This window comes from Fusarium proliferatum (assembly GCF_900067095.1).
Source record: "Fusarium proliferatum ET1 genome assembly, contig: FPRO_scaffold001, whole genome shotgun sequence".
NCBI lineage: Eukaryota > Fungi > Ascomycota > Sordariomycetes > Hypocreales > Nectriaceae > Fusarium > Fusarium proliferatum.
In genome coordinates this window covers 3,387,411-3,412,778 of record NW_022194790.1, presented here as the reverse complement: position 1 = coordinate 3,412,778, position 25,368 = coordinate 3,387,411, and the positions used below count along the sequence as shown (strand labels likewise).

Sequence of the window (25,368 nt, the reverse complement as noted above, 5' to 3'; positions counted from 1 at the left end):
CTCGAACCCACAGGCAAAACCGTTATCGCCAGCATCAACTCTTTATGATGTGACGCGCCTAACCCAGAGAGATGAGGGTTCAAAAGCCGCCTCTCTTTCCAGACGTTTATTGGCTCGGTAGAGCTTCAAGCCCAAGTCGTGTTCCTCCCTCTGGATCTCTGCCAGCTCCTCCTTGAGCCCTTCCACCTTCTTCTTTTCAATCTCACGCTTGCGAATAACGTCTGTATTAGACAGAAGCCTGTCTGTGGGCATCAACTCTGTCATCTGCTTAATACTCTTGTTGATGTTATTGCGACGGTGCGCCAGACTGTCAAGCCTAGCCGTGAGATATGCCACACGATCGTTTGCCGACTGCATCTCTGGCGGCGCAGGGGGAAGTGCCTTATCTGTGGAAATGATAGACGCTGGGCGATCATTAGATGGCGAAGCTGATTTCATCGATATGATGATTGGTACGTTTGAAGCTCTCCTGAAGTTATCTCCGCCGGGAACTGGTCTCCTACGATCCATTACTGACGGTTGCTGCTTCGGTGTGTCCGGCGGAGAAGCTTGACTTTCACTATCAGATAAACGAGGTGTTTCAGCAGCAGCAACAGCAGCAGTGTTACATGTCGTGACACTGAAGCGAGAAGTAGGCTGTACCCAAAGGTCTCCTGGTGTCGACTGACTTCCTGGCCCCATGGAGCTAATGGCCGGTTTGTTGCCGAGGAGTGTGTCTTCTGTCATTGCGGAATAAACGGAACTTGACCACGACGTATGTGGGTTGTGATTTGATGGCGATGGTTTCCTTTTGACTGCCTTGAGTTGGTCAGGGACCATGTTAGGATTGAGCATGGGTGCAGCGGCAGCATGCGTAACCGCGGGCTGAGAGGGAGGAGAGCCAGTATTAGGTGGACTGGGATACGAGTGAGAAATGAGTTCGGGAGATGGTGTTTTATAAGCCTCCTTAAGGTTCTGGGTGGACCGTGAAGGTAGGAGTCGTCGAGATGTTCCAGCATTGCCGCTAGGTGTTTCAGGAGACGGGTCGCGACCAAGCCCAACACGCTTGCTGACCCTACGCTGCAAGCTCAATGGTGCAACAGTTAGATCGTCCCGAACTGGATCGACCATAGGCGCACGGCCACTTGCCCCATTCCATGGTGGCCTGGTGTTGACAGGCTCTGGCTTTGCTCTAGCAAACTTGCGAATCCGCTGTCCTAGTGAAGGAGAAGGATTACCAGAAGTGGTACGCTGCGGTCCAGTGACGACTGTTGTGAGCCCAAAGGTTTGCTGGGGCATGTCGGATGAGCCAGCCGGTGGTTCCATGGTTTCCCACGGAGTGGTGATATCTGCAAGTTGATCGGTTGACCTAGTCGTGCGAAGTGGCGAAGGTTGACCAGGGCTTGTTGGCTTATCGCGACGCATAGTTGGTATTTGGCTACGAAGGTGTGTTTGTGATTGTCTGGGAGTGAGGCGGCGTTCCCCTAGAAGATCCAGCTGAGATAAATTTGGGTTCTCATCGATTGGTGAAACATCTTGAGAGTTTGGTCTACAAGTAAAGCACCGTATTAGTGATTGTACATTGATTCTGAAGGATCGCATTTTGAGGATAGCACGCAGAGTGCCAACAAATTCCAAAAAAGAACTGATAAGCCAGGCAAGAAACCTGCAAGAAAAAGAATTCAGAACCAAGATTACTCACTCGTAACGTGCAGCATCAAGCTCGGGGGAGCTTGGAGGGGAGATTTCGACAGAACGCCCGTACATGTCTTTGGCAGGCGCTTTGGAGCGAGACAATCGATAGTGTAAGTGACGAGAGTGGCGCTTGCTCGAGTCGAATTCGTCGTCCGGATAAACAGACGAGGCAGGTCTCCAAGGAGAGTCGTCCTCGCCTTTTCGAGGGTTTCGGGGAGGAGCGTTCGCTCGGATGTCGTCTGAGCCGAGAGCAGGGGAGCTGAGAGAAGATAAGGTGTTAGTCAGGAACAGATATACTGTCGCTATTGCCAAGTCGTATCAGGCGTATGAGAAGCATTAAAGGTACCCTCAGGGAGGGAGCAAGAAAATTGAGACGTCAATCCTGAGTGACCAAAAGATTAGGTAGATTTAATAAAGATGACAGTCGATTGTCAGGGTAATCATTTTTGTCACTTTGGAATAAAAGTCTCAAGTTTTGCACAGGTACGGATACGCAGGCTTGTCGATCTTGAGCGTGCGTACTATATGACGACGAACGACTCCAAATTGCCGATGCCCAACTGGCTAGAAGAGGCTGATGAGCCTTCATCGCTTTGTTGTACCCTGCACGTGTTGAAATGAGGCGTGCGCATGTAGCGAACCCTGCTGCGCCAGCTCGACTCATATTCATCATGCATTCTAACAAAGCTTTTGATGGGCCCTTTGTTATGATGGGCTGTGTTGGGTTGCATCCTTTCGGCGCAGCAGTTCCGAATCGGGTTTGATGTAGTGTATGGAATAAAGTATAGAACGAAAGAAAGTAGCACTTACAGACGAGGTGGGCCAGCGCTGTATGGTTGTCGAACTGTCTTACCACGTCGAATTTCGTATCTGAAAGGGCCGTTTTGAATCCCGAGACCGTTAAGACGGTTTTCGAAGTCGTCTTGGAGATATGTTTGGTTGTCGTAGTTGCTGTCGCGTGACTTGTTCGAATTTCTACCGTTGCTGCTGTTGACGCTCGTGGTGGACCTATTCTGTGGCAGTGCTTGTGATGAACTCGAACTCTGGGTCTGGCGGAGAAAGGGTCGGTTCTTGAGCTCTCGAGGTGGTTGTTGATGAATGCTGGGGCCAGTGCCAGTTTTGAAGCTGTCCCACATGGCGGGCATCTTTATTGTCAGCTGCCCGTCAGTGACAGTGACAGTTGGAAGATTGTAGGGATCGCTGGGCTGAGAGTGCCTCGTGCTGCCGCTACTGTATTCAGGTTGTTATTTTTGGGAGCGAATCCTTCAGCTTCACCTCGATATGGCGATGTAAGTGACTGTGCAGTGCTGACGGCAGCAATAGCTCAAACGGCGGCGGGACCTGAGTGTGGCGGAGGCCTTCTAGAAGCTAGGACTGGAATGAGGTTGCTCAAAGCTGTAACAATGGATGACCCAAGTCTGGAAGGTTTCGGGGTAGACAAGCGTAAGGGAAAAAAGCAATTGAATCGCCGTCGTATACTGTAGGCACGAGTCCAGCTCCAAGCCTGGATTCAAGTGTAATGAATGTGGGTTAGAGTGAAGAAGAGCGAGGGGAAAAAAAAAAAAGAAAAAGAGCAAGAGACAGATAAACACGCAAACAAGAGAGAGAGAGAAGACTCGAGCACAACAGGGAAATGATTCCTTGTTGACGACATGGAACCTGGGGGTTCTTTAATCAAAACCTTTTCAAAATTAGGTGCAACGGTCGTTGGCTGTCGGCTAGTCAGTCCCCTGGAGCCCACTGGAGCTGTGGTGTATTAATTTAAGGCCTGGTGCTTGCAACCAGCGCCAACCGATTACCTTGATCCCCGGCTCTGGAGGCTGTTGGCGCTTCTTGTTTAAATGAGGCAGGGATACGACAATACGACGGCATAGGACGATGGGTATCTACCGTAAAATTGTGGCTCTTGATAGCCAACCGACCGAGAGTAACGACAGTGCTTTGCTGGAGTGTTTAGCCCGTGGGTCTTGTTTTGATATCATGATGTGTGGACGGACAGCAATTGTGTTGGATATACAGGCGCCAGAGCCTAGTGTTCCCAAGCGCCGCCGCCGTGTTGTGGCATCTAAAGACTGGAGATGCAGTTTGACTGGCTTGAACGAGCCGCCATTAGTCGCTCTGGCGCTAGGTTCCATCAAGACGTACCAGAGAAAAGCGGTGGCATGTCCTCCAGCAATGTCTGACGAGAACTGTTGTCAAGAAGCTTATTTTGACCCGAATCTGCAGTAAAAAGGAGAGAGTTCGGATGAAAAGTGACTCTCACCCGCTAGAACCAGGAGTGATCATCCCCGTCATCACAAGCTTTCCCAAGCCCAACAACACCAGAAGGCAAAGATTGACACTCTAGAAAAAGTATCTTTGCTCGATCGTTCAGACCATGAAAGAGATCTTTCCATTTTTGGACCTGTGCCTGTCAATTCTGCAGGGGACCTAAGCGGGCTTGTTTCAGATTGCTCAGGGGCTATGATTTGAAACTTGGGGCATCATCTTCCATGCACTGAAAGCTGACGACCAAGTGGAACCACCAACAGGAAAAAGAAACAACAACTCATTTACTTGAATGCGAACCTTTCCTAGCCCTTTCCCGCTCAGTCCACGCAGAGCTAGACGTTGGCGGATCATCACCCTAAAACACCAAACCTTGCGACAGCTGTTGAAGCTAAGCTCTCTCTGTATTTCATCGTCGGGGATATCATCTACTTTTCTTGCTGAGCCTTACCAAGGACCCTGATCCCAGCTACCTATTTCATAACATCCCCTGTTGTCTTTTGCCGGAAGACCCGTTTGTTACCGCCGTTGCCGTTCACTTCTTAGGGTATGGCATGGCTGTCACATTTCTCTGATGGTCCCTGGACTATTGAAGACCGCCAGATAACGAGCAGCTTTACTCAAACGAATCAATCGCCTTCTTATCGCATATCAGTTGCCCGATCGCCAACCTAAGCGACACCGTCCCCAAGATCTAACTAGCAATCCATGATCTAATTAAGGAGAGCAAGAGATAATATGCCGTGCACTAGGGACTGTTGAGGATCTGTCTCTGTTCGATCACACATAGTCCAAGCAAGGCCCTGGGACTGACAAACCATTACTCATCATCAGCCACTACAAAACCGACTTCAATCCTCAAACACGATAAAGCTAACTTCATAATCATCCCAAGTCACTGCCATCCATTCAAAATTGTGTCATCCCGTTGAATCCCTGCCGCCTTCAGACCATAGCTCCACAGGGCTTTCCTCTTGGCGTCATCTTTTGCTTCCCTCCCAGTCTCAAGTTCATCTGTACCATTCAGATATAGCAGCTCGCCCGTCGGGGTCTCAGTTTCCAAGGCGAGCCGAATTGCATCTTCAGCACTCTTCCACAGTGGGCGGAAATCCCCGTTGGGTTTGAACCTGGCCTGAAGAGATATGACTGGGGCTAGGATCTTGAGGACGTGAGACATGACAAAACTGCCCCGTCGATGTAGATCTGAGCCCATGGCACCGGGATCAAGACCAACCACAGTGATATTGGATAACTGTGGATCCTGAACGAGACGACCAGCGAGTTCGTGCCTACATTCGTCAGATGCTAACTCAGTCAAAAAGCTTGGTGGACTGACATGAGCATCACCGCACATAGCTTGCTTGCCCCATATCGTCGATATCCCGTCAGCCATCCTCCGCCAGAATCTGGTCTGCTCCAGGTTCCCTTGGCGAGCTCTTCTGGGCCAGGGAAGAGACTGTCGTACCCCGTGTAACACTTGATATTTGTGTTGTTTCGCTCGTCGTTGATACTACGGACATTATCAACGAATGTTATTTTGCTTGCATGCCACGGCTTACTCATGAGACCAGCTTCCTATGAGAAGGATCCTACCATTTTCTTTATCCATGCTCTGAAGCAGGAGAAGAGTCAATAGTTGATTGGCCAGGAAATTAACTTGCCAAGTCATCTCGTATCCATCATCTGATATTTTCTGTTTTTGATGAGTATAGTACGTCTTCGACTGTTTGGTTCGAACTCACAATCTCTTCATGGTCTTGATATCCAGCGTTGAGGATGAGTGCTCTGATGGGAGGCAAGTCTCCAGCAGCAACCCTACGGTTGATCCCGGTCACCATTGTTCTGACACTCGCCAATGAGCTGAGGTCCAAGTCAACGACATCGTGCCTATGACACCCCGGAGCTGACTTCAAAACCTGTTGAAGTCGAGTTGCCGTCACCGCACTTCTGACAGTATAGACACCGGTATAGTTGCTGGCCAATTGTGTTTTGCCCAGAATATTGGTCACAATGGCTGACCCAAGCCCTCCATTGGCCCCAGTGATCAGAATAGTACCTTGAGAAGACGGCATCTTCAAAAACTTCTAAATTCGAATGTGAAACAAATGCAGAATTTGATTTATCTGTGTTTGTTGCGCGGACTTGTTGCACTTATACAACTGACCCTCGGAGATAGCTCTCGTAATCCAAAAATATGTGTGGCCCCAATTTTATTAGTGATTACTGACATTTTGGGTGCTTTCTTCACCAAAGATCGAGACTAATCTTAACATTCCTGGCTGATATAAGCCAGCTTGTGGCAGTTCGTTTCTGGATAAACCTCGACTAAGTCCGTCTGGCTATGTCATTAGTAAGATACTATATGCCCTTAAGGGCTACGGTAACCGCAAACTACAGCCGTCGTAATCGGGTTCAAGATGGCATATTCTAGTGACCTGGTAATGGATCATACAGATTACTTTATATCTTCACCGTACATATATATGACTGTCTTCTGAAACTTTACAGGCCGCATGTTCAGTGGGCCTTCAAGATAGTGTTCAACATCAAGGGGTTGATTGTTATGTAATTGCTTTCTCCTTACTAATATGTACATTGGAAAACTATGATTGACCAGGTGCCTTGAGTATCACGCACTGCTGAACTTGGTCTGGTCAGTGAAACAATTCGACGGCGTCAAAGATGAAGTTGGGGCTCAGGAAGTCAGCACCAGAGCTACCAGAGATGACCTCGATAGTAATGGTATTGGTGCCAGCCTTGAGGGTGCCAGCAGGAATAAGAGCATCGTATACTTCACCGAATCCACGGTAAGCTCCCCGCGTAACACCCCGAGAGTCAATCTTGACGGGAGCATCGAAGGCCTTCTTGAAGCTACCGACGGTGACCTGAGGGCGACCACTTGCAAATGCAAGAGTGGTACCGATACGAAGAGTGGCCTGGGTGGAGATGGCAGAGGGGAGATTAAACTTGATAGTGACTGGGTTGTTGACGGCCTTGAAGATGGCCATGGGAAAGTCACCAGCAGAACTAGAGCCTACAGTGTAGGTGAGAGGACCCCAACTGGCCATGCGCTTGTCACTAGGATGCATGCGCAGCTGGTTGGCAGCGTTAAGGAAACCCTTGGGCTGGCCATCCCAATCGCCAATACGAAAGACAGAGGTGTGCTTTCCAGTGGTAATGTCGGAGTCGGCGGCGATAGAAGAAGAAGCAGTACTGCTGGCAGAGACGCTCACGCTCTTAGAGGCAACCTTGAGCTCACCCTGGTAGAGAACTTGAGTGTAAGTTCCCGGCACCATGAATGGAGAGGTGAAAGCACCGTTGGAAGAAGTGTAGGCCCAGTACTGAAAGTCTTTGTTGAACCAATGCACAACACCCTGGAAGCCAGACTGAACACCAGTGGCGGTACCACTCACTCGGCCGCGGGAGGAGTCGGCGGTGTAGTTAGGGATAGAAAGATCCTTGAAGAAGGACATGTCAATATCCTGAGCCTTTGGAACACCAGATCGTGAGAAGGACAAGGCGTAAGGGCCATGGAAGCCCTGGCGGAACTCCTCAGTCTTGGCATGGCCGGAGTTCATATAGAAGGTAAGGGCGCTGAAGTCACCGTTGTTGTTGCTGTTGATATCACGGAAGAAGGGACCGCCTGAGCTTTTCTCGTAGGAGCGCGAGGCGTGGGTGACCATGCATGCGTGCACATCCTTGGCGCTACTCTGGAAGCACCAGACGTCGTTGTCGATGAAGCGCTGGGACGAGTAGAACTTGGAACGAGTCTGGCCGTTGACATTGAAGACGTCAGAGCCCTCGACCGCAGAACCACCCGAGGTATTGGAGGCTTCGCCAAAAGGTATCTCGTTGGGCAGTTGGGAGCGATCGAGGCGAGTAATGTAGCGAAGCTCGCCAATAGCAGGTTGTGACTTTGTATCAGTGGCCATGTAGACCATGCTCTGGCCATTCTGGACGACATAGTAGTGAGTTAGATCAAAGTCTCCTGACTTAGTGGTACATGTGATCTTGATATATTTGTCTACGCCCAGGTCAGCATGTTGCAGCGTTTGACACACGCTCTATACTCACTGTCAAGGACAGTAGACTGGACATTGGACGATCCCAGACCGGACGCAATGTGAGAAGTCTGAGATTTGTACTGGTACTCAGCTCCGCGGAACTTGATCGAATTAATGGAGCAGTCACTCTTGCTGACGGTGACGGAGAAACCGTTGGAGTTGCCAGAGTCAACAACAAGATTGTTACCACTGGTGGTGACGCCAAAGGCTGCCAGAGCCGGGGCAGCACTCGCAAGAGCACTGAGATACTTGAAGCTGACCATATTTACGATTACCAGATCGCCAAGTAAGGACAGTATAAAAAGGAGAGAAAATTTAGGGAAAACAATGTCTTCAAATGTAACGAGAAGCTTGAAAACGATCCAAAGAAGCAAAAGGGAAATCGTATCAAGTTTACAAAGGCGCAATATGAGTATATATCCACCCATTACATGCTTGGCGGAGTGCTCCTTACAACCCCAGAGATATAATGATACAGGGAAGCTAATTGGAGGAGAAACTATAAACATAGTGATGTGGGAAATGCTGAAACAAACGCTAGTTTTCCGAGCAATGTTGCGATGCCCGTGCTTCTAAGACCAAGATTGGGGCAGGGATGGCAGCTCCTAGCAGACGGTTTTCTGTTTAAGTGAGCTCCTCTCGGTGATGATTTGCAACGAATGCCGAAACTGCCGCCTTATTATTACCTAATTCGGGGGGAGTTGCAACGAAATATCTCCGAAGCTGATGTGATTTCCCTTTATGGTATCTTGATAGAATGGTATTGGTGGGGAATTGTCCACTTCAACAGACCCTGGGCATGCCATTTTACATTTTGACAATCTGGATCATTATATCACAATATGTCGCAAGAGCCAATGTTAGTTGCCAGGGTGCGAAAATTGGTTTCCGTTCAATATTTCCTTTGTTTAGTTCATCCTTCTCCGTCAGATGCCCAGATTGCAACAACTTTATCCCGAAACGATAGTGGTCGTGATAAAGTCCTGAGCCTAGCAAAGACTTCCCAGAGTAATCCAGAGACAGAAAATAACCACGAGAGTAATACCGTTTGACGAAGCTCTTGATCCCAAGTTGGATCCCCTACTACTCTGTCCTTCAGCACGCCCATCGCCATTCCCTTGGCCATCATGTTCAATTCGAAAATTGTAGTCATCAGTGTAACCCGCTGGCTCACATTTTGTCCCTTCAGCCATAGCCATCTTGATCGACCAGTGTCCACCTGCGCATCTCTGAAATGAATTGGTCATACAGTGCCACTGGCCCTCTGTACTGCATCCTGAACCTGCTTCCTCGTCGCGTTGAGACAACGTGTTGCTGGCATCTTTTGAGTCTGATGAGGCCAGAGCGAGGCATGAGAAGAACAGAAGAAGTACCGCTAACGTTACTGGTAGCTGATAGCTTGAGGTGGGACGCATTTTGATGTAATTGGGCGCTCCAGATTCCGGATGAGATCGGCGGCTTCGGAGGCGGAGCCGGCGTTATGTGGGGTTGGTGGACCGAGGCAAAGAAACAAATGACTTCTAGAAAGTTATAGATCTTTGTTTCAACTTCAAACAACGTTCCAAACCCGCAGAGAAGACCAGAGGTTTAAATACTTGTTCCCTCAAACCCCGATATTTGATCTCATTTCCTATTCACATACCGCCTCAAATCGCCTCGCCTTGGCCTGTATGAACTGTTGCTGCCCAGCGTGGGTCATGTACTGGACGTGGATCAGTCTCATTGGAGAACTCGAGAAGGAAGACAAGCGACAATGGGGAGATGGCTTTTTGACAAAGAGGCTCGAGGCCTGTCACACTGTGCGATATCATGTGGAGATAGATTCTCAGCTGTGATGAGTCTTGCATAGGGTTGAGGTAAGTTGGGCTTGAAGTGTGATTTGATGCTGCAGTTGTGACTGGGGATTGTGGCAGCTCATGAGCCAATCAAGGATAAGGCGAGCAACCTGGAACGACATTGAATAACTTTGTACCTAGCACTTAGTAACTGACCAATTCCGAAAGTCCTGGACTTATTCTTCGACCAGGCAATTATGCAAACTTATTTGCGACCAGAAATAGTTTCCTTCACAGCATCAGAGGAATAACCAGGCACCCTGTGAACCGAAGGTCCACAGCCATACTTGTAAATTGAGATAGAAACGAACGAGTGTAGATTCAAATAGCCCCGACCCTTACTTAAGAAACGAATGCTGTGTCTTGTTTTTCAGCCAGTCAGACCCCTATGTCTCTTGACTTCCATCTTCAATTCCTTCCGCCAACATCCCATTCCGACAGTCGCCTCATAATCGACAATGCCCTGACATCCCCCGTTGCTGAATCAGACATACTCAGAGGCGCTGACAGTCTTGATCGCGTCCAGCTGGTCCTTAATCTTTCGAGACCGCTCCCTGAAAAACATCCAAGCCACCCCAACGATGGCGACGAAGAAAACTGAGCCGATCATGACTCCTGCGATGATGACTGCTTCATTGTGGCTGCCAGCCTTGTTGGCAATGTACTTGGCGGAACTATCGTTACCATTGGTGCTGAAGGGACTCAGGGAAGAATCCATGATTGTTGTAAAGTGTGAACTTATGAATTTTCCAGTCTGATATTTGTGGTGTTCCTGGGCTTCTTAGTTAGTGCTCCATTTCCAAGGCGGCACAGAGTGACGAACAGTTTTGTATATGTTGGGGATGACGGCAAAAGATCGTGGATCAAAGAACCGCAACTTGAGTAAAATTGATCAACTGCTTGCACCAGGCTCGCAGTGTGTAAGAACGAACGAAATGATTGAGCTGGGCATTTCTCTGTTGTGGGTTTGCCAAATATTTGTACTATTTCGAAAAAATAGTATGAATGATGAGTCGTTTTCTTATTAGTATTGTTCCTGGATAATGTGGATTTCTGCCTCTCCTGGATGTTTCGACCCTTTATTTATGTCTGTATCTAATATGCGGTCAAAATTGCCAGGCCCGTGTGTGCCATGACTTCTAGAAGCTCTGAGATGATATATCATTCTTCTAGCCACAGCCAACACACTAGTACGCCATATGATTATATTCAACAGCTATAGTGTACACTCTAGCAGGGTTTACCTAATTTCCTCACACAAAACACAGGTTTCATGCTTGGCTCTGCACGTTTGTTTATAGAAGCTTGGTGTTGATTGGTATTATTCATTACATGCGGCAAAACGTCCCAGCGCTTGGTCCGCTTGCCTCCTTTCGCTGGGTCTATGATAAACCGTGCTCAATATTACGAGGAAACCATGATGCCATGCCAGTTATCCTCCCTGTTCGCCATGCTGCTTACCTTTTTGTCTATGTCCTCCGTTGAATGCATGCTGCACTTGCAGCTGAGTGAAGCCGTTAACTTTTCCCAGATATCTCGAAATCAGATCGCCAATGCTGTTTCATTCCAGGCGGGGTAGTAGGTGTGCCATGCACCATTATCGTGTGTCTTTGAGGCTGAGCTTGACTCAGGGGTGCTGGTTTCGGGGATTGAAGTGGTAGTGGTAGTCAAAGTGATCAAAGTTGTTGGCGCTACAGGGGGGTCATAAGGTACGGCGGCAGTAGACCAGGATTGATCCTGAGTCGCATCGCTTTCAACAAAGGTACCCTGTGAAGTAATAGGCACCACTGGAGCGTCCGGTGCAGGGCGTTCAGTTTGTTCTGGAGCTCCAGCACTCTCGCTTGTCTGGGTGAGGAGGGTAGTTGGTTTCCAAACCGAGGCTGGGCTTTCGATAGTAGGAGGAGGCTGAGCAACTGTCTCAACGGGCGAAGGATAATCAGTGATACAGGTGGTTGATGATGTTTCAGTAGTCTGAGGCGGCTCAATGTTGGTAGGTGATTCGGGCTCAGGCTCAGGCTCAGGTTGGGGTATGGGCTGAGGCTGAGGACTGGGTTGAGATGTGACGCCTGGCGCGGCAGCCGAGCTCAGATCAGTTGTACTTTGGGCAACCGGCTCTCGCTCCTCGGTAGTAGTACCGGGCTCCCGTGTGGTTGTCGGCTTTGAGCTGGGGCGAGGGACAGTGACCGTCTCCGTAACTGGCTCATCGTCCATGTTGATGACCGAGACGGTAGTAGGGACTGCCTTGGTGACAGTCTTTCCGGGAGCAGTGACGATACTGGGCTTTTCGGTTTGCGTGACAATTTTTGTGACTGGCTTTCGTGTCACTGTTCGGATAACTGTCACGACGCCATCTCCGTTGTTGTCACTACTACCGCCACCGCTGCCATTACTGCTACCCCCATTCCCACTTCCATCTCCATTTCCTCCACCAAGATCACCTGAAGCGGGGTCATCATCGCCAGGTTCTAAAGGAACGACTGAGTATTTGGGTTTGGCTGTAGCATCGCGGTGCACGATTCTAGGCTGGGGAAGTGCAAGGACTGTGGTATAAGAAGCAGAAAGAGCCAGAAGAAGGGGGATGAACCCGCGCATCTTGACGAGGCTATTTCGCTGAATGCGTTTGTTGTTTGCAAGGAGTGAGTTTTGTGTGGTTTTTTGTGAAGAGATAGGAGGAAAATGGACTCGCGGCGGTGCTTAAAGGTGCTTGCAGATGCTGGCACTGGCAGCTAACAAGAGACCATCAACAGCGAGTAAATGCCATGAGCGATTCACAACTGAGCGAAGAATAATCACAGTCTCAAATGAGAGACAAAGGTTGAATCTTACGTGGAACTAGGAAGACAAGACAAGAGAAAATGGCACAGGCCTGACACGTCCCAGGAATAGTTTTATTAATTGCAATTGAGATGGCTGGTGAAAGCTGCTATCCCTAGCAGGCGTTGAGACGTGAATTCATGGAGGTTGGAGTGACACCAAAAACGCGCTAGCATCTTCTGGTCAGGAACAATCGGGGGATTCTATGGGCGTTGGTCTTAGCGGGAGATTCACCAGCCACCTGCAATAGCAAAATCTCGAAGCTTGATTGGGTGAGTTGTGGGCCAACGTTATCTCGAACGCATCGTTCAGCTGCAAAGGATCGGTGGGGTTATCCGAAAAATGCAAATTGACAAGTTCAATCCTTTATTTGACCCTCTCACATGGTCTACACCATTCTTTAGCTTTCCAGACCCTCTTTGTTGACTCTGCTCTGGAACTATGATGAAGCTGAGTTGCGCGTTTGTGGCGGTGGAGTGGCGCTTGTGTCATTGAAGTGGCTGGAGCATGTCTCCGAATCCGGCAAGCCCAAGAATCAAGACTGTCTGTCTGAGTCGTTTTTACGGAGTAATTAGCAGAGAGCCAGAACACATGATCATGGCAGTTGATGAGAGTCTGAACAGGTCGGGTCATGCGATGACGACTCGCGCGAGCTTGGCAGCGAGCCCTTACAATTCCTTGCGCATCCATCAACACACCACACCCACTCAGCCTCCAATGGGACCTCGAATGAGTGGCCATTTTGCCGGGAATAGGTGACAAGAAGCGTCTCCGCATCCTCATCAAAAGACCGGGTTCCTATGCTGAGGAAGCGGGTCGGGCATCCTTTGACATTCATTGCTTGCATCTGCCCAAAAAAATATTGCCAGCTCTTGCTGCATGTTATCCGAGTCTCGGCTGCATTGACCAGATGCTTAAATCAAGATGCCCCTGCCGAAATCCTCAAATGAGGGGCAAAATCATGTCAACAAGACGTTCTGTTTGGGGAAGATGACGTTCCATCCGATCCTAAGTTTAGTATCTTGGCTGTTGGCTTGCTCCGCCTCTGGGCAACCCACATGGATCGCCATTATTGAGATAGCGCCTCAAGGCTGAGCAGCATATGCGCGTCTCTCTTCAGCCCAGGGCAACTCAGGTACCATAAGTAGGTAAGGTAGTTTGGGTCTTAATAAGAGCCCGAGGTGCCACTGTCCATTTCCATTCCGCTAGCACTTCCGTACCTTACACACTCCCTTTGTACAAAACCCATCATTTCCCCTCCATCACCCCGCAATATCCATACAAATTTCACATCACGTCACCATAGCCATACGCAGCATGTCTTACCAAGGTTACGGTGCTCCCTACGGCCGTAAGTAAACTGTCCATAGCTATGATACGAAAGGCAAGGCAGTCTAACTGGATTAATATATAGAACCGCCACCTCCACAAGGTTATGGTCAATATCCCCCCCCACAGCAGCCGTATGGTGGTTATCAACAACCTCCTCCTGGTCAATATCCCCCTCAGCAAGGCGGGTATCAGCAACCTCACGGCCACTATCCTCCCCCCGGAGGTCCTCCCCAATCTCAGCAACCTTATGGTGGATACCAACAGCAACCTCCTCCTCCACAACAGTACGGCGCACCTCCAGGACCTCCACAGGGCCATTATGGCGCGCCTCCTCCTCACCAGCAACATCATCAACCCTACGGCCAACCTTCACCTGCGCCGCCCGGTCAGTACGGCGCGCCTCCTCCTCAACAATATGGAGCGCCGCCAGTCCAACCGACTCCACCGTCGCTTGGCTACGGACCGCCTCAGATCATCCAATGGAATGGCGGCCCCGACGCTGACGCTCTGCGCAAAGCAATGAAGGGTTTTGGTACTGACGAGAAAGCGTTGATCGCCATTTTGGCCAATAAGGACCCTCTGCAAGTTGATACGATCCGCGCTGCTTACGAACGCAACCATCGTCGCAAACTGGTCTCTGATATTCAGAGTGAGACAAGCTCATGGTTCCAGAAGGCTTTGGTCTCACTGGCCCGCGGTCCGCTCCTGTCTGACGTGCATGCCTTGCATGAGGCCATGTCTGGTCCTGGAACTAAAGAAGTTGTTCTTAACGATGTCCTACTTGGCCGATCAAATGCAGATCTCAAGGCAATTAAGAGCGCGTACTATCAAACGTTCCACGACAAGCTCGAGGATGTAGTGAAGGGCGATTTGAGCATGAAGACTGAGCGGCACTTTATGATTGTTCTCGGCGCTACTAGAGCTGAGGACGCTGCGCCGGTCGACCCTCGACAGGTTGATGACGACGTGATGCAGATCTATAAGGCTACTGAGGGCAAGATGGGCACCGACGAGATTCTCGTATGCAGCATTCTCAGCACAAGGAACGATAATCAGATTCGCGCCATTGCGCACACCTATAAGCAGAAGTTTAACAAGGACCTTGAAAAGGTTATTAAGAGCGTGAGTACACTTGACACAATAATTAGAAACAACTTACTAATGTGACCTAGGAGTTTTCTGGCCACATGGAGGATGCTCTCCTTTTCCAGCTACGCAATGCCACAGACAAGTACATGCATGCAGCCAAGCTTCTTGAGGATTCAATGGCTGGTATGGGAACAAAGGATCACCTCCTGGTATCAAGAACAATCCGCTACCATTGGGATCGAAACACGCTCAACAACGTCAAGGGTGCATACCAACAAAGATACGGTAAGAGTCTGGGCAAACGGATTTACGGCGAGACATCGGGTGACTATCGAAAAACACTGCTCGCAGCAATCGGTGAGCCTTATTAAGAGGTGGAGTTGAGGAAACGATAAATGAGAGGGTGCATTTCGCGGTTAGAAGGATATGATATAGATTCGAGTTGGGCTTCACAACCTCTCGCGGCTGATGCTCAATGTAATGAGGGGCGTTTGCTATGACGATGCGTTGTCTTGAAATTGGATGGCTACGGAACCTGTGGATGATGAGATCAAGATACCAAGTATGAATTAAGAATTACATTTGCTGTAATGAGTTTTGAAGTAAATTATATAACCTTAGTTGCGTGATCTTAGGTATAAATATCAAAGCATATTTCTAACTAATTACTATACTAGACATATAAAGCTATATAAAGCACTAATAAGTTATAAGCTTTTATATATTTTATTATTAATTTTAATTAATATAGAGCATATGCTTAAGCACTCAGGCAGAAATTATCACATGACCCTGCTCCACTCTGTAAAGGTATTTCTGAATCACGCTAGCGCTATTAAGGCACTAAGGAAATTTTATAAATCTAAAGGCTCCCCCTTTAAGCAATAACCCTCCCTAACTTTTTCCACGCCCTTGGCGCATACGGAACCCCTGCTAACTTTTATGCCCCTAGCGCGCAAGCAAGTGTGAACGCGTCCTAAAGGCATTTGGCGTTTGGGCACAGAAGAAGGCACCACGATATTCATCTGAAGACTTACAGTCAGTCAGCCTGGTTTGCTGCTCATTCTCTTATACTTCATCATACTTCTTTTCTTTTCTCTGTTTCTTGTTTTCAATCTCATTCATTACAAGGCCATATTTCGATGATACCCGAGCAGTCACCAGCAACTCGGAGACGCTCCTCTCAAGTTTCTGAAATTCTGAGATAGTCGCCGAGAGCTAGAAAAGTGCGACACTTCTCTCTAGAGTGTTCGGGGACTAAGGATGGCGACACAAGCTTCATCTCCGCCAGCTGGCGTACCATTGCAAAATGGTATAAATGGTGCAAAAAGTCCTAATCCAATCATCGCTCATCCGTACGGTCAAACACCAGTACCTCTGCCGAGCTATGCTCCTACTTCGCGACCTGTGTCAGTCGCCTCTACTCCTACTGCGCAAAAGCCAAGCGCTTCGCCCGCACCAGCAACTCCTTTTCTCCCACCAGGACATCAACAATCACCGCCAATGCAGACAAATCGTTTGAGTCAGACAATTTCACAACGCCCTCAGACACAGACACTCAGCACCCCATCGCAGGCACAAGGTCTGATGTCGCCACCGCTGAATCAGCCGCCGCACTCCGTCGAGGCATCAAATCACTACCATGAGTTGACTGCTTTAGTCGAGAAAACGCCGGCTGATGTTGTTCGCCAAGTTGTTCGAGACAAATGGGAAAAGTCTCTTGCGGGCTCGCAGTATCACATCGCTTTCTTGGTAAGTTTCTCATGCGCAGCATTCTGGTTCAAGCCTACCTCGAATTTCATCGTCAGACCGCGTTGGCTTCATCACAGCTCCGACACTTTCTGGCTCATGCTTCGTACGACTTACTAACTCTCTCATAGTTGAATGCGACTATGCATCAAGCATCCCCGGAGACTATTGCCAAGGCCGTCCAGGAGTTCGGTGCAAACCTGGTACAAAAGTCTAAGCGCGAGTTATTGGGTCACCTCAACGCCAGTGACTTTGACGAGCTCGCAGACTTGATACTCCCTCTGGTTAGTACACAGTTTCTGGACAGGGCCCTTGCAAGGCGTCTGGAGACGATACCAGCCCGGCAGCTCGTCAACTCGTTGGCGCGTGCAGAAAGGCTGGGCTACGATGCCAAGGACATCGTCCAGGAGCATAGTGAGCATGTCATCCCTTCTCTGCACTCGTTGCCGGTGCAGCCGCAGCCGCAGCCCACGGGGCCTCTAGCAAACACGACGCTTAGTACGACGCAACATCATACTCCTTATGTCGCTTCGCAAACTCCCCCACCGCCAATGCAATATGGTAATAAACCAGCGACTCAAACTCCGGCGAAGACATCGCCAGAACTTGCAGGGATCGTTTGGTGCAAGTGTGGTTGGCCATGTGCTTCGCAAGCGGCACTCGACTATGTAAGTTACCAATTCAAGTAAGTCAATTGGATTTATCTAACAAGGAATAGCACCACAAGAAGAGCGCTTGCAACAGAGTCCAAGCAGATGACGTAGTTGGGAGAGACATCTGCCTCTTTTGCGGTTGCAGATTCGGCAGTGGCGGTGGTTTACTCTATCATGAGAAGTCTAACGTCTGCGGAAACCACTCTCGCGGAAGTGCTGAAATGATGCGGAAGTTGCTTCTCCATCTTCGTCCTGAGAATCCGCAGCCTCCTGTGCCAGACCCCTCTTCTGGAATTACACGCATCCCATACACCCAAGTGCCTATATCGTCGGCTCAGCCCCAAACGACCTGGGCCCACTCAACGACATCATACCCTCCTACTGGGACTCCAAGTCGTGATTCGGGCCGCGATCCATACGCCCATCTCAGCCCTGAAGATTTGGAGAGGTTTAATGATATCATGAAGCGTGCAGAAGAAAAATACGGAGGTCAAATGAAAGAAGCTGCGCTTCTCCCCGAGCCAGAGAGATCGAAAAAACTGGCAAGTCTGAAAAACTCATATAACACAAAGCAAAGCACAACTCGCAAGAAATTTGGTATCCGACTTCGCGAGAGGCGAACCCGAGGAGAGATTGAAGCTGAAGAGGCTCGACTAATTGGGACTCCAAGTGGCACCGCGACTCCACCGGCTACAGCCGCATCTGACGGCGATACTCGCTCAAGGAAGAGGGCACGAACCGACGATGACCAGTTGCCGTCATCGAGCGCGACTAACAGGACCCAAGAAAGTCCTCAGAAGAGGGTCCCTATGTCACAAATGGGCGGACTCTCGGGGTCATCAGCAACCGCAGAACTCACAGATCCTACGGCATACTTGAACCTAGCCCAGCCCCGTTATGCGCCAGCAAAAACAGCCGCACTCGGTGGCCAGTCTGGTGTGCTTGGTTCTGTAGAGCGAACCAGATCGTCGATGGGAGGGACCCTCGATGATCCCATGCCAATTGACGATGATGACAATTCGGAAACAGACAGTGATAGCGACAGCGATAGCGACGGCGACATTCCAGCCACTATCTCCTAATTTTGCAGATTCGCAAGCATGAGCGTGGCGTTTGGGATTACACGATTTGATACCCCTGACATCAGGATGCGAAAGCACAGGAAAGTCAGGATTGGGGTGCATTGGGGACGGCGTTAAATAAGCATTTTGACGGACGCCGGTTGACACATACAATGATGCTGCGCCAAATCAACAAAAGGGCCAATGGGAATTTTGGGAGGGCAAGACATCATAGTTGCCTCCAGGACAACTGAGTTTTTCGCTGCGAGCACCGGTTTCTAAACAATATTGGGCCGAAACAGGCGTCGAAAAAATATCCCCAGGGGCATAAGAGCGTGTACATACATATTGCACTAGGGATATCGACGGGAAAAGAGGTTTGGAGTCAATAGGTATCATCAGACAGCAGTACATCATTAATATAATACCTCAAAGATGCTAACGACTCTTGATGAAGGCTGTAAACAATGTTGCAATGGTGCGCACAATTGCAAAAGCAACGTCTTGGAATATTCGAGTATTTTACTTGAAGCTGTAGATGTTTCGCAGCAGGGAGAATCAACATCACCAACAAGAATTGATCGACCCACTCATGACTCGGTATAACTCCAAGTCACGAGAGGTTTTACTTGTTGTGCAGGCCGCGACAGGCGACAGGGCGTTTCAGCCAAGAGGAAAGGATAGGGGTGATAGAATCGAGACCGTGCCTTGGACAGCCGCCCGGCTAACGGTGGATGGAACCTGGGTTCCTCCCGTTTAAAAGGTCTGTTGTGAAAGGAAAGTTCACAGACAAGGGCATGTTTAGTGGAGGCCTGCGAAAACACTGAAGAGACAAAGCCTTGTTCGAAACCAAAGAAACGTCTCGTTGTAAGAGTAACTTTGAGCTTATTCTGGTTAGTGGAGCTACTTTACTCTGCTCTCAATCTGGTCATTATCACTTTCAATGGCGTTGTGTCACTTGGAGATAGCATGCATCTCTCGTCGGCTGTTATGCACCCATATGTGCGTCTGAAGAACCTCGGTTTCATATCATGGCAAAACAGACCCCCGATGCCCGATATGAGCTGACGCAGGAACAAGAGATTAGCTTGCCGAATGTCCACAAGTGAAGCTGAGCATCATCTGCTCTGCCATCCCTATCGCGATATTCAACTGGCTGACCAGGCGCCACCGCGGGGCCGAGGGGCTATATGGTTCGACCTATGATAGCCTGAAGCGCCGTGCAGCACAGATGCATCTGCATCTGCAGTGCGCACCTAGGTCAAGTGTGACGGACATGGAAGCTGATGCAAGGGCCCTCGCGCTGACTGGACGGAATATCCGCAAGAGGGGGCCCGTTTTGGATCCGTCCTTTTGAAACGCCCAAGGCCTCTGGATCAATAGGCTTCTCTGCTCACTGTATCGCCACGAGGATGCCCAGAACGCTAGCTGCCTTGAGGGCTAGAACATGCCCCAAATGATCGCCTTGAAACCCACTAGCGACCGCCTTTGGTGCTGATGATGTACATGGATGGCGCTACGATTGGCCGATTATCGAAGCTCCTTGTCGTCCTGGCAAGGGGCTCAAGCGAGCTCTGTCTGAGGATTTCTTTCCTCTCTCCCCAGATACTTGATAATCCTGCCATGTGCCACTCCTGGTGACGGCTCTTCTGTTTCGAATTCTCCTCTTGTCTTGTTTTGCTATCAACTGGCCGGACCAGCACTTTCCTTCTACATACAGACTGATTTGGTTTTATATTTGTTTCTTACCCCCTCAACACCCTCTTCCTTCTGTTTCCTTTCGGGTCTCGTCCTTCACTGAAACTCACAAAACACTTTTGCCAACTGTTGCAAGAGACATATACGACGACCATGGTTCCTCTGTTTAGCCCCTCTGGCTTTGGTCGTTTCAAGGATAGCCATAGCCGTTTGACCGCGAGCGCTTCACAAAAGTCGGTGCCTTCGCCTATGCCATCGCCTTCGCAACCTTCGCCTGAACCAATGGCGACTGTACTTATTGGCCCCAAGCAGCAGCGCTTCAAGGTGAATAAGCGGCTGCTATGTGCAACTTCGCCCTTCTTTGCCGACCGCTTTGGTGATCCTTCGAGTTCCAAGTCAATCTCGCTATGGCTACCTCGCGAATCATCCTCAATGTTCGGTCTGTTTGTTGACTGGGTCCACCTCGGCCTTCGGTTTCGTCCACATCTTGATGAGATGATTTCTAATGCATACGATGCCGGTCTTGAAGCTTCTCAAAATATCCACTGGTCTCTCATCCGCTTGCACCTCTTTGCATCCCGTCTTGGACTCTACCGACTTCAGGACCTCGCCATGGACTCCATTCAGGACCTCTACCTTCGCTGCGATTGGGACGTCCCCTCTGGACTCATCACTTTCCTCTACACAGAATGCGAGGATCTCGCTGCTATTCGACTTCGAAGATGGGCTGTCGCCATGGTCGCCTTCTCCTTCACCGGTGGGCCCCGTCTCACTTTCCACCCTCAGGAATCCGCTACTTCGGAACCCACCCGCTTCAGTGATCTACTAGAAGAATTACCGGAATTTGCAAGCGACTATGACATACATATGGAAAAGATGCGGCTCTCGGGTCTCGATATTCGCTTCAAGAACCCACAGCTGCGCATTCCAGCCAACCGCCTCCGCAATGATGAACGCGCATTTGGGTTCCGCCAATGTTCCTTCCACTCACATCGCTCAAGCGTCGGCGAGCGACGATGCCCTCACGAATCAGGCTCAACAAAGCACCGCCGTGTTTACCAAGCATCGGTGAAGGAATCGGGGCCAGAATCCACAGGTCTAAGCGCCCCAACCCGGAGATATCGTGATGTCGTGCCCAGACCACTCTTTTCCGGACCGGTAGACTCAGATATTGGCGAGGACGACGATGACGAGATTTCAAAAGCGATAAAGCATGTTAGATCTATTTCAAGTACACTCAAGACTTGAAGGGAGACAATCATTGCTGAAGAGAGAGTGGCTGATGGGAATGAATCCGGCAAAAAAGGGCTGGGTCTGAAACTCTGATCTGCTTGATCGCCACCATGACCCCATTAATCTCAAACAGCCCAAGACAACTCACAGAACTTGACTTGACATTTGATCATCAGGATCATACAGGACGACAACTGGGTCAGACGTCCACGAAATAAACGGGACACATTTTGGTGGTGAGCACACCTAAAAGATCCTGATTATTTTCTGGATCCGAGGGGACTAGACCAAGCTCGCTGTTCTCGAGCACGTCTGGAAAGTCACATCGCTGCCTCTCGTTTGGTAAGCTCGAGAACCTGGATATATATCGCCTCATGTCTGTGACATGGGCCTTCGTCAAACGACGATACTGGTTGTTCTACCAGCTTTTTCCTTTCATTTTTATATACGTAACCTAGTCAGGTCTCCCGGAGAGAGATGGCCAAAGTTCAAGCGAGTCTCGAGAGCAAGACAATATTCTTTGTAACATAGTATTTAATGTACATAACGACAAGATATCCTATCATAACAAGAGAATAATCAAACATCATGGACTCTTCAACTATGTCATTCCACTTGGGAATGATATCTACGTTCACTTTCGATAGACGGTGTATTTATGGAAAAAAATGTTTTTTTGACATCATTCAGATCGTTGCTCGTTCTATGGATATTAAATTCCACTGCATCATTCGTCCAAGCTTGATACATCTTCATGGTTCGGGCCCACAAGAAGCTCAATCGTGTCTCGTCACAACATCTCCAATTATGGCGATGTCTGTTTTACTCAATTGCAAAGGTAAAAAAATAACACGGCAAACGTGAGGCTCTGTTTGGCCTGCATGCTGTTCGTTCCATCATATCATCATGAATTGTTGAAAAATCCGTCCCGTCTGGGAAGAATTGAAAGGAAATTGACATGTTATGTCGTTGGGCGATTGTCGAGATAGAAAAAGCAAGGAGCAAAGACGCTCGCTTGCGTGCTGGGGAATCCCAGTGTATAGAAAGAAAGGCAGAGCAAAGTGTAGAAGCAGAAGAAGACCAGAAAATGAAGGCTATCGGCAGATAGACTGCTGCTGTCTAGATGCATATGCAAATGTTGAGTCGCGGTCCCAACAAGGTTTGGTCAATGTGTGTGCGTGTGTGTGAACTCATAAAACTCGTCAGGTTCCATGACCTTGGTGGAATGTACAAAGAAAAGAGAAAACACAAATGAGGCGTGTTAAAGCGGTGACTCAGAACGTCGACGTGGTTGGTCTCGACGACGGAAATCCTTAAGTCTTTCGTCGATATAAGCCAGTCGGCTTGCTAGCGATGATCGGGTAACTCCGTGGTTGCTTTCGCTGGATTGTTGGACGGTTGCAAACGGTCGGCGAAGAGCGTCAGAATCGTTGGCAGCTCCATGTGACAGGCGATTCGGGAAGGAAAAACTAGATCCCCCAAGAGCGAAAGGTGAGCCTAATCGAGGGGGCACGTCTCCAACTGGAGGAGCCAGCGTTTGCTGCTGAGCAGCTAGTGGCTGCGAAGCTTCGAAAAGCTGTTGGAGATTCTTGCGTGGGACAACGACGTCAGAGTCTATCTCAGGTTCGGTCTGAGGCGTTGCGAACTGGTCATTGGTGGCTGATAGGTCAACGATTGAGGCTGGGTCAACCCAAAGATCGGAGCCGAGACTGGGTCGCTTAATCTTCCGAGCCTCCAGATGGTTGGGCCGGCGCTTGTGGGTTGATCGGCTACGTGTAAGTCGGACCGGAGACATGAGAGCGCGGCGTGGGCCGCCTGTGTGAGTTTGTCTCTGCAATTTAGAATCCACAACGAAGTTTGAGGGTAGCGAGCTTGACGAGCTGGGGCCGTAGCTTCGAGCTCCAAAGGGAGACGCAAGTTGTGTGTACTTTATTTCAACTGGCTCCAACGTCTCGCGACTCGGTGGAGGAAGCGAATGTTCGTCGATTTGAGGCTCAGGTTGCGAGTTTGTTAATTGAGCCAGAGGACCTTGCAGTTGCATGGAATCGGATGTGCTAACCGCCAATGACATTGCCATATCTTGACCTGAGAAGACCGAGGGGGAGCGACCGAGGACCGTTCGGCGATTCCAGTAACGAACTGCGGATTTGTTATATGGAGAAGGGCTGGGAGCTACATATTGTGAACCCCGCGCCTTAGACCTGGCGTTCATCTTGCAAAGCTCCCGCAATTGGGCGCGAGTGGCGGCACAAGTATGAGGCCACTGAACATATGGGCCAGCGGCTCCTTGAGTGGGTGTGATGCTCCCACTACTGAGATCAATATTTGTCTGAGCCTTTGACCCCTTCCAACTCCTCCTCGCCTCTCGGGCCACACGCAAGCAGACTCCATGGGGAGGGATGCCGCTCTTCCCGATACGAAAGGGTGTGACCTTAGGGTCTTGCAAGTACATCATATAGGTAGACCATAGGTGCTGGTTCATTGGTTTTGTCCAGGGTGCTCTTCGAATGGTATCTCGAGGAACCTCCGTTTTGGCAGGCTTGAGAGTTTTACTATTGTCGTCGGCATTTGATAGCTCATTCGCAAGATCTGCGTGTTCATTATCTGGGCTGATGCATTGACTCAAATCCTCAGAGCTGATGGAAAAGTAGCTCAGCAGGGAAGCACTTGTGTGTGTCGAATGAGCTGTCGAAGGCCGGCTGGACTCATAATCGGGACTAGATTCGAGGCTACTAAGAGTAGAATCGATAGACCAGTTTGGATATTGTTTGGGGGTCAAAGTTGGTAATAGGTCTGGAGCAGGAGTTTTTGGAGGCGAAAACATGCGCTCTGAACCGCCGTGGGGCGTGAAGGGTATATCGTCCATGTTGCTGAAATGTGACATCGGGTATAGTGTCTCTGTCATCTCCTCGTCAAGTACACGAGGCTCCTCGATACTAGGAATGGGGATATCTGCAGCGGCAACCGACGCGAGAAACTGTTCTGTGGGCGCATTGAGATTTGACGCATTCCTTCTCTTGATTCGGAATCGGGGACGCGGCGGGGATGGTGGTTGAGTCTCGCCATTTAGAGTAGGCTCGGGCGTTCTCAGGAGATCCTCACGGCGCGCGCTTCTCGGCCAAGGGGCTGCGAGAGATTGGAAGTGCGACATGGCGGGTCACAAGGAACGCGAATGCGCTCCAGAGTTGCGTGAACTCCGAAATGGTGGTATAAGTATTCGAGGGAGAGCAGCGATAAGCAGGGGGGGGGTTGAGCGCAGAACAAGTCGATGCCAATGTTTCGGGATGCGACAGCGCTGTCTTAGATCTCGTCAAGATGTCGCACGGCAACTTAAACGATACTGAGCGGGGAATTATCGACGAGGTTCGGCGATGTGCTTTCAGGCGCCGGAGGTGTTGCAAAGTATAAGATCGAGCCGAAGGTTGAAGCGCGACAGCATGCGACAGGCTGTTTATTTGTGCGCGCCAATGCTTTCCGGGAAAATAGACGAAAATACAAGAAAGCGTGGTGATTGTTCGATCGCGCGTCGTCGAGTTTGGTATGTGATAGACGGTAATAAAACAAGGAAAGTATGTCTCAGACGAGAGTCGTTGTCGTGGTTATGGTTATGGTCGTCATACAAGGCGATGGCCGTTTATTGTTGTCACCACCGCGGGATTTGTGGAGGTCTCCCAGTCGCAAATAAACAACAGCGGGTGGGGGTCTCGGTTCGACGCGCCGTCGCAGTTGAGGGTCCCGTAGACGAGCAGTGAACAAGCTGAGCTCGCGCGACCGACAGTCGGCGCAATGTACGGGAGCACGAGAGATGATGGGAGGAGTATTGGGCGCAAACGAGAGACTGGAATGGATAAACGGTGAGTGGAAGGAGAAAGGAAAGTAGACCGGGACGATGTGGGTG

At 49.7% G+C, this 25,368-nt stretch overlaps 9 protein-coding genes across 9 annotated transcripts; 3 read left to right on the top strand and 6 right to left on the bottom strand.

The window, feature by feature from the left end:
* Positions 1-42: 42 nt before the first annotated feature.
* Positions 43-2,819, bottom strand: FPRO_00972 (uncharacterized protein; the record flags this gene model as incomplete). The annotated part of the gene is made up of 3 exons (XM_031220503.1): positions 43-1,528; positions 1,682-1,933; positions 2,485-2,819. 3 exons carry the CDS (start codon positions 2,817-2,819, stop codon positions 43-45), a joined length of 2,073 nt encoding a protein of 690 aa, XP_031075500.1.
* A 2,018-nt stretch (positions 2,820-4,837) lies between these two features.
* Positions 4,838-6,014, bottom strand: FPRO_00973 (uncharacterized protein; the record flags this gene model as incomplete). Its single annotated transcript, XM_031220492.1, has 4 exons — positions 4,838-5,247; positions 5,295-5,452; positions 5,502-5,635; positions 5,685-6,014. 4 exons carry the CDS (start codon positions 6,012-6,014, stop codon positions 4,838-4,840), a joined length of 1,032 nt encoding a protein of 343 aa, XP_031075499.1.
* Positions 6,015-6,596: 582 nt separating this feature from the next.
* Positions 6,597-8,269, bottom strand: FPRO_00974 (putative rhamnogalacturonase B precursor; the record flags this gene model as incomplete). The annotated part of the gene is made up of 2 exons (XM_031220481.1): positions 6,597-7,966; positions 8,017-8,269. The coding sequence occupies 2 exons, from the start codon at positions 8,267-8,269 to the stop codon at positions 6,597-6,599; spliced, it is 1,623 nt and encodes a 540-aa protein (XP_031075498.1).
* Positions 8,270-9,191: 922 nt separating this feature from the next.
* FPRO_00975 (uncharacterized protein) lies at positions 9,192-10,559 on the bottom strand (the record flags this gene model as incomplete). The annotated part of the gene is made up of 4 exons (XM_031220470.1): positions 9,192-9,542; positions 9,649-9,795; positions 9,998-10,022; positions 10,336-10,559. The coding sequence occupies 4 exons, from the start codon at positions 10,557-10,559 to the stop codon at positions 9,192-9,194; spliced, it is 747 nt and encodes a 248-aa protein (XP_031075497.1).
* An 824-nt stretch (positions 10,560-11,383) lies between these two features.
* FPRO_00976 (uncharacterized protein) lies at positions 11,384-12,433 on the bottom strand (the record flags this gene model as incomplete). Its single annotated transcript, XM_031220459.1, has 1 exon — positions 11,384-12,433. One exon carries the CDS (start codon positions 12,431-12,433, stop codon positions 11,384-11,386), a length of 1,050 nt encoding a protein of 349 aa, XP_031075496.1.
* Positions 12,434-13,972: 1,539 nt separating this feature from the next.
* On the top strand, positions 13,973-15,447 carry FPRO_00977 (putative annexin XIV; the record flags this gene model as incomplete). Its single annotated transcript, XM_031220447.1, has 3 exons — positions 13,973-14,006; positions 14,070-15,109; positions 15,160-15,447. 3 exons carry the CDS (start codon positions 13,973-13,975, stop codon positions 15,445-15,447), a joined length of 1,362 nt encoding a protein of 453 aa, XP_031075495.1.
* An 892-nt stretch (positions 15,448-16,339) lies between these two features.
* On the top strand, positions 16,340-18,560 carry FPRO_00978 (uncharacterized protein; the record flags this gene model as incomplete). Its single annotated transcript, XM_031220436.1, has 3 exons — positions 16,340-16,828; positions 16,957-17,493; positions 17,544-18,560. 3 exons carry the CDS (start codon positions 16,340-16,342, stop codon positions 18,558-18,560), a joined length of 2,043 nt encoding a protein of 680 aa, XP_031075494.1.
* A 1,830-nt stretch (positions 18,561-20,390) lies between these two features.
* FPRO_00979 (uncharacterized protein) lies at positions 20,391-21,485 on the top strand (the record flags this gene model as incomplete). Its single annotated transcript, XM_031220425.1, has 1 exon — positions 20,391-21,485. One exon carries the CDS (start codon positions 20,391-20,393, stop codon positions 21,483-21,485), a length of 1,095 nt encoding a protein of 364 aa, XP_031075493.1.
* Positions 21,486-22,731: 1,246 nt separating this feature from the next.
* Positions 22,732-24,621, bottom strand: FPRO_00980 (uncharacterized protein; the record flags this gene model as incomplete). Its single annotated transcript, XM_031220414.1, has 1 exon — positions 22,732-24,621. One exon carries the CDS (start codon positions 24,619-24,621, stop codon positions 22,732-22,734), a length of 1,890 nt encoding a protein of 629 aa, XP_031075492.1.
* Positions 24,622-25,368: the final 747 nt, after the last annotated feature.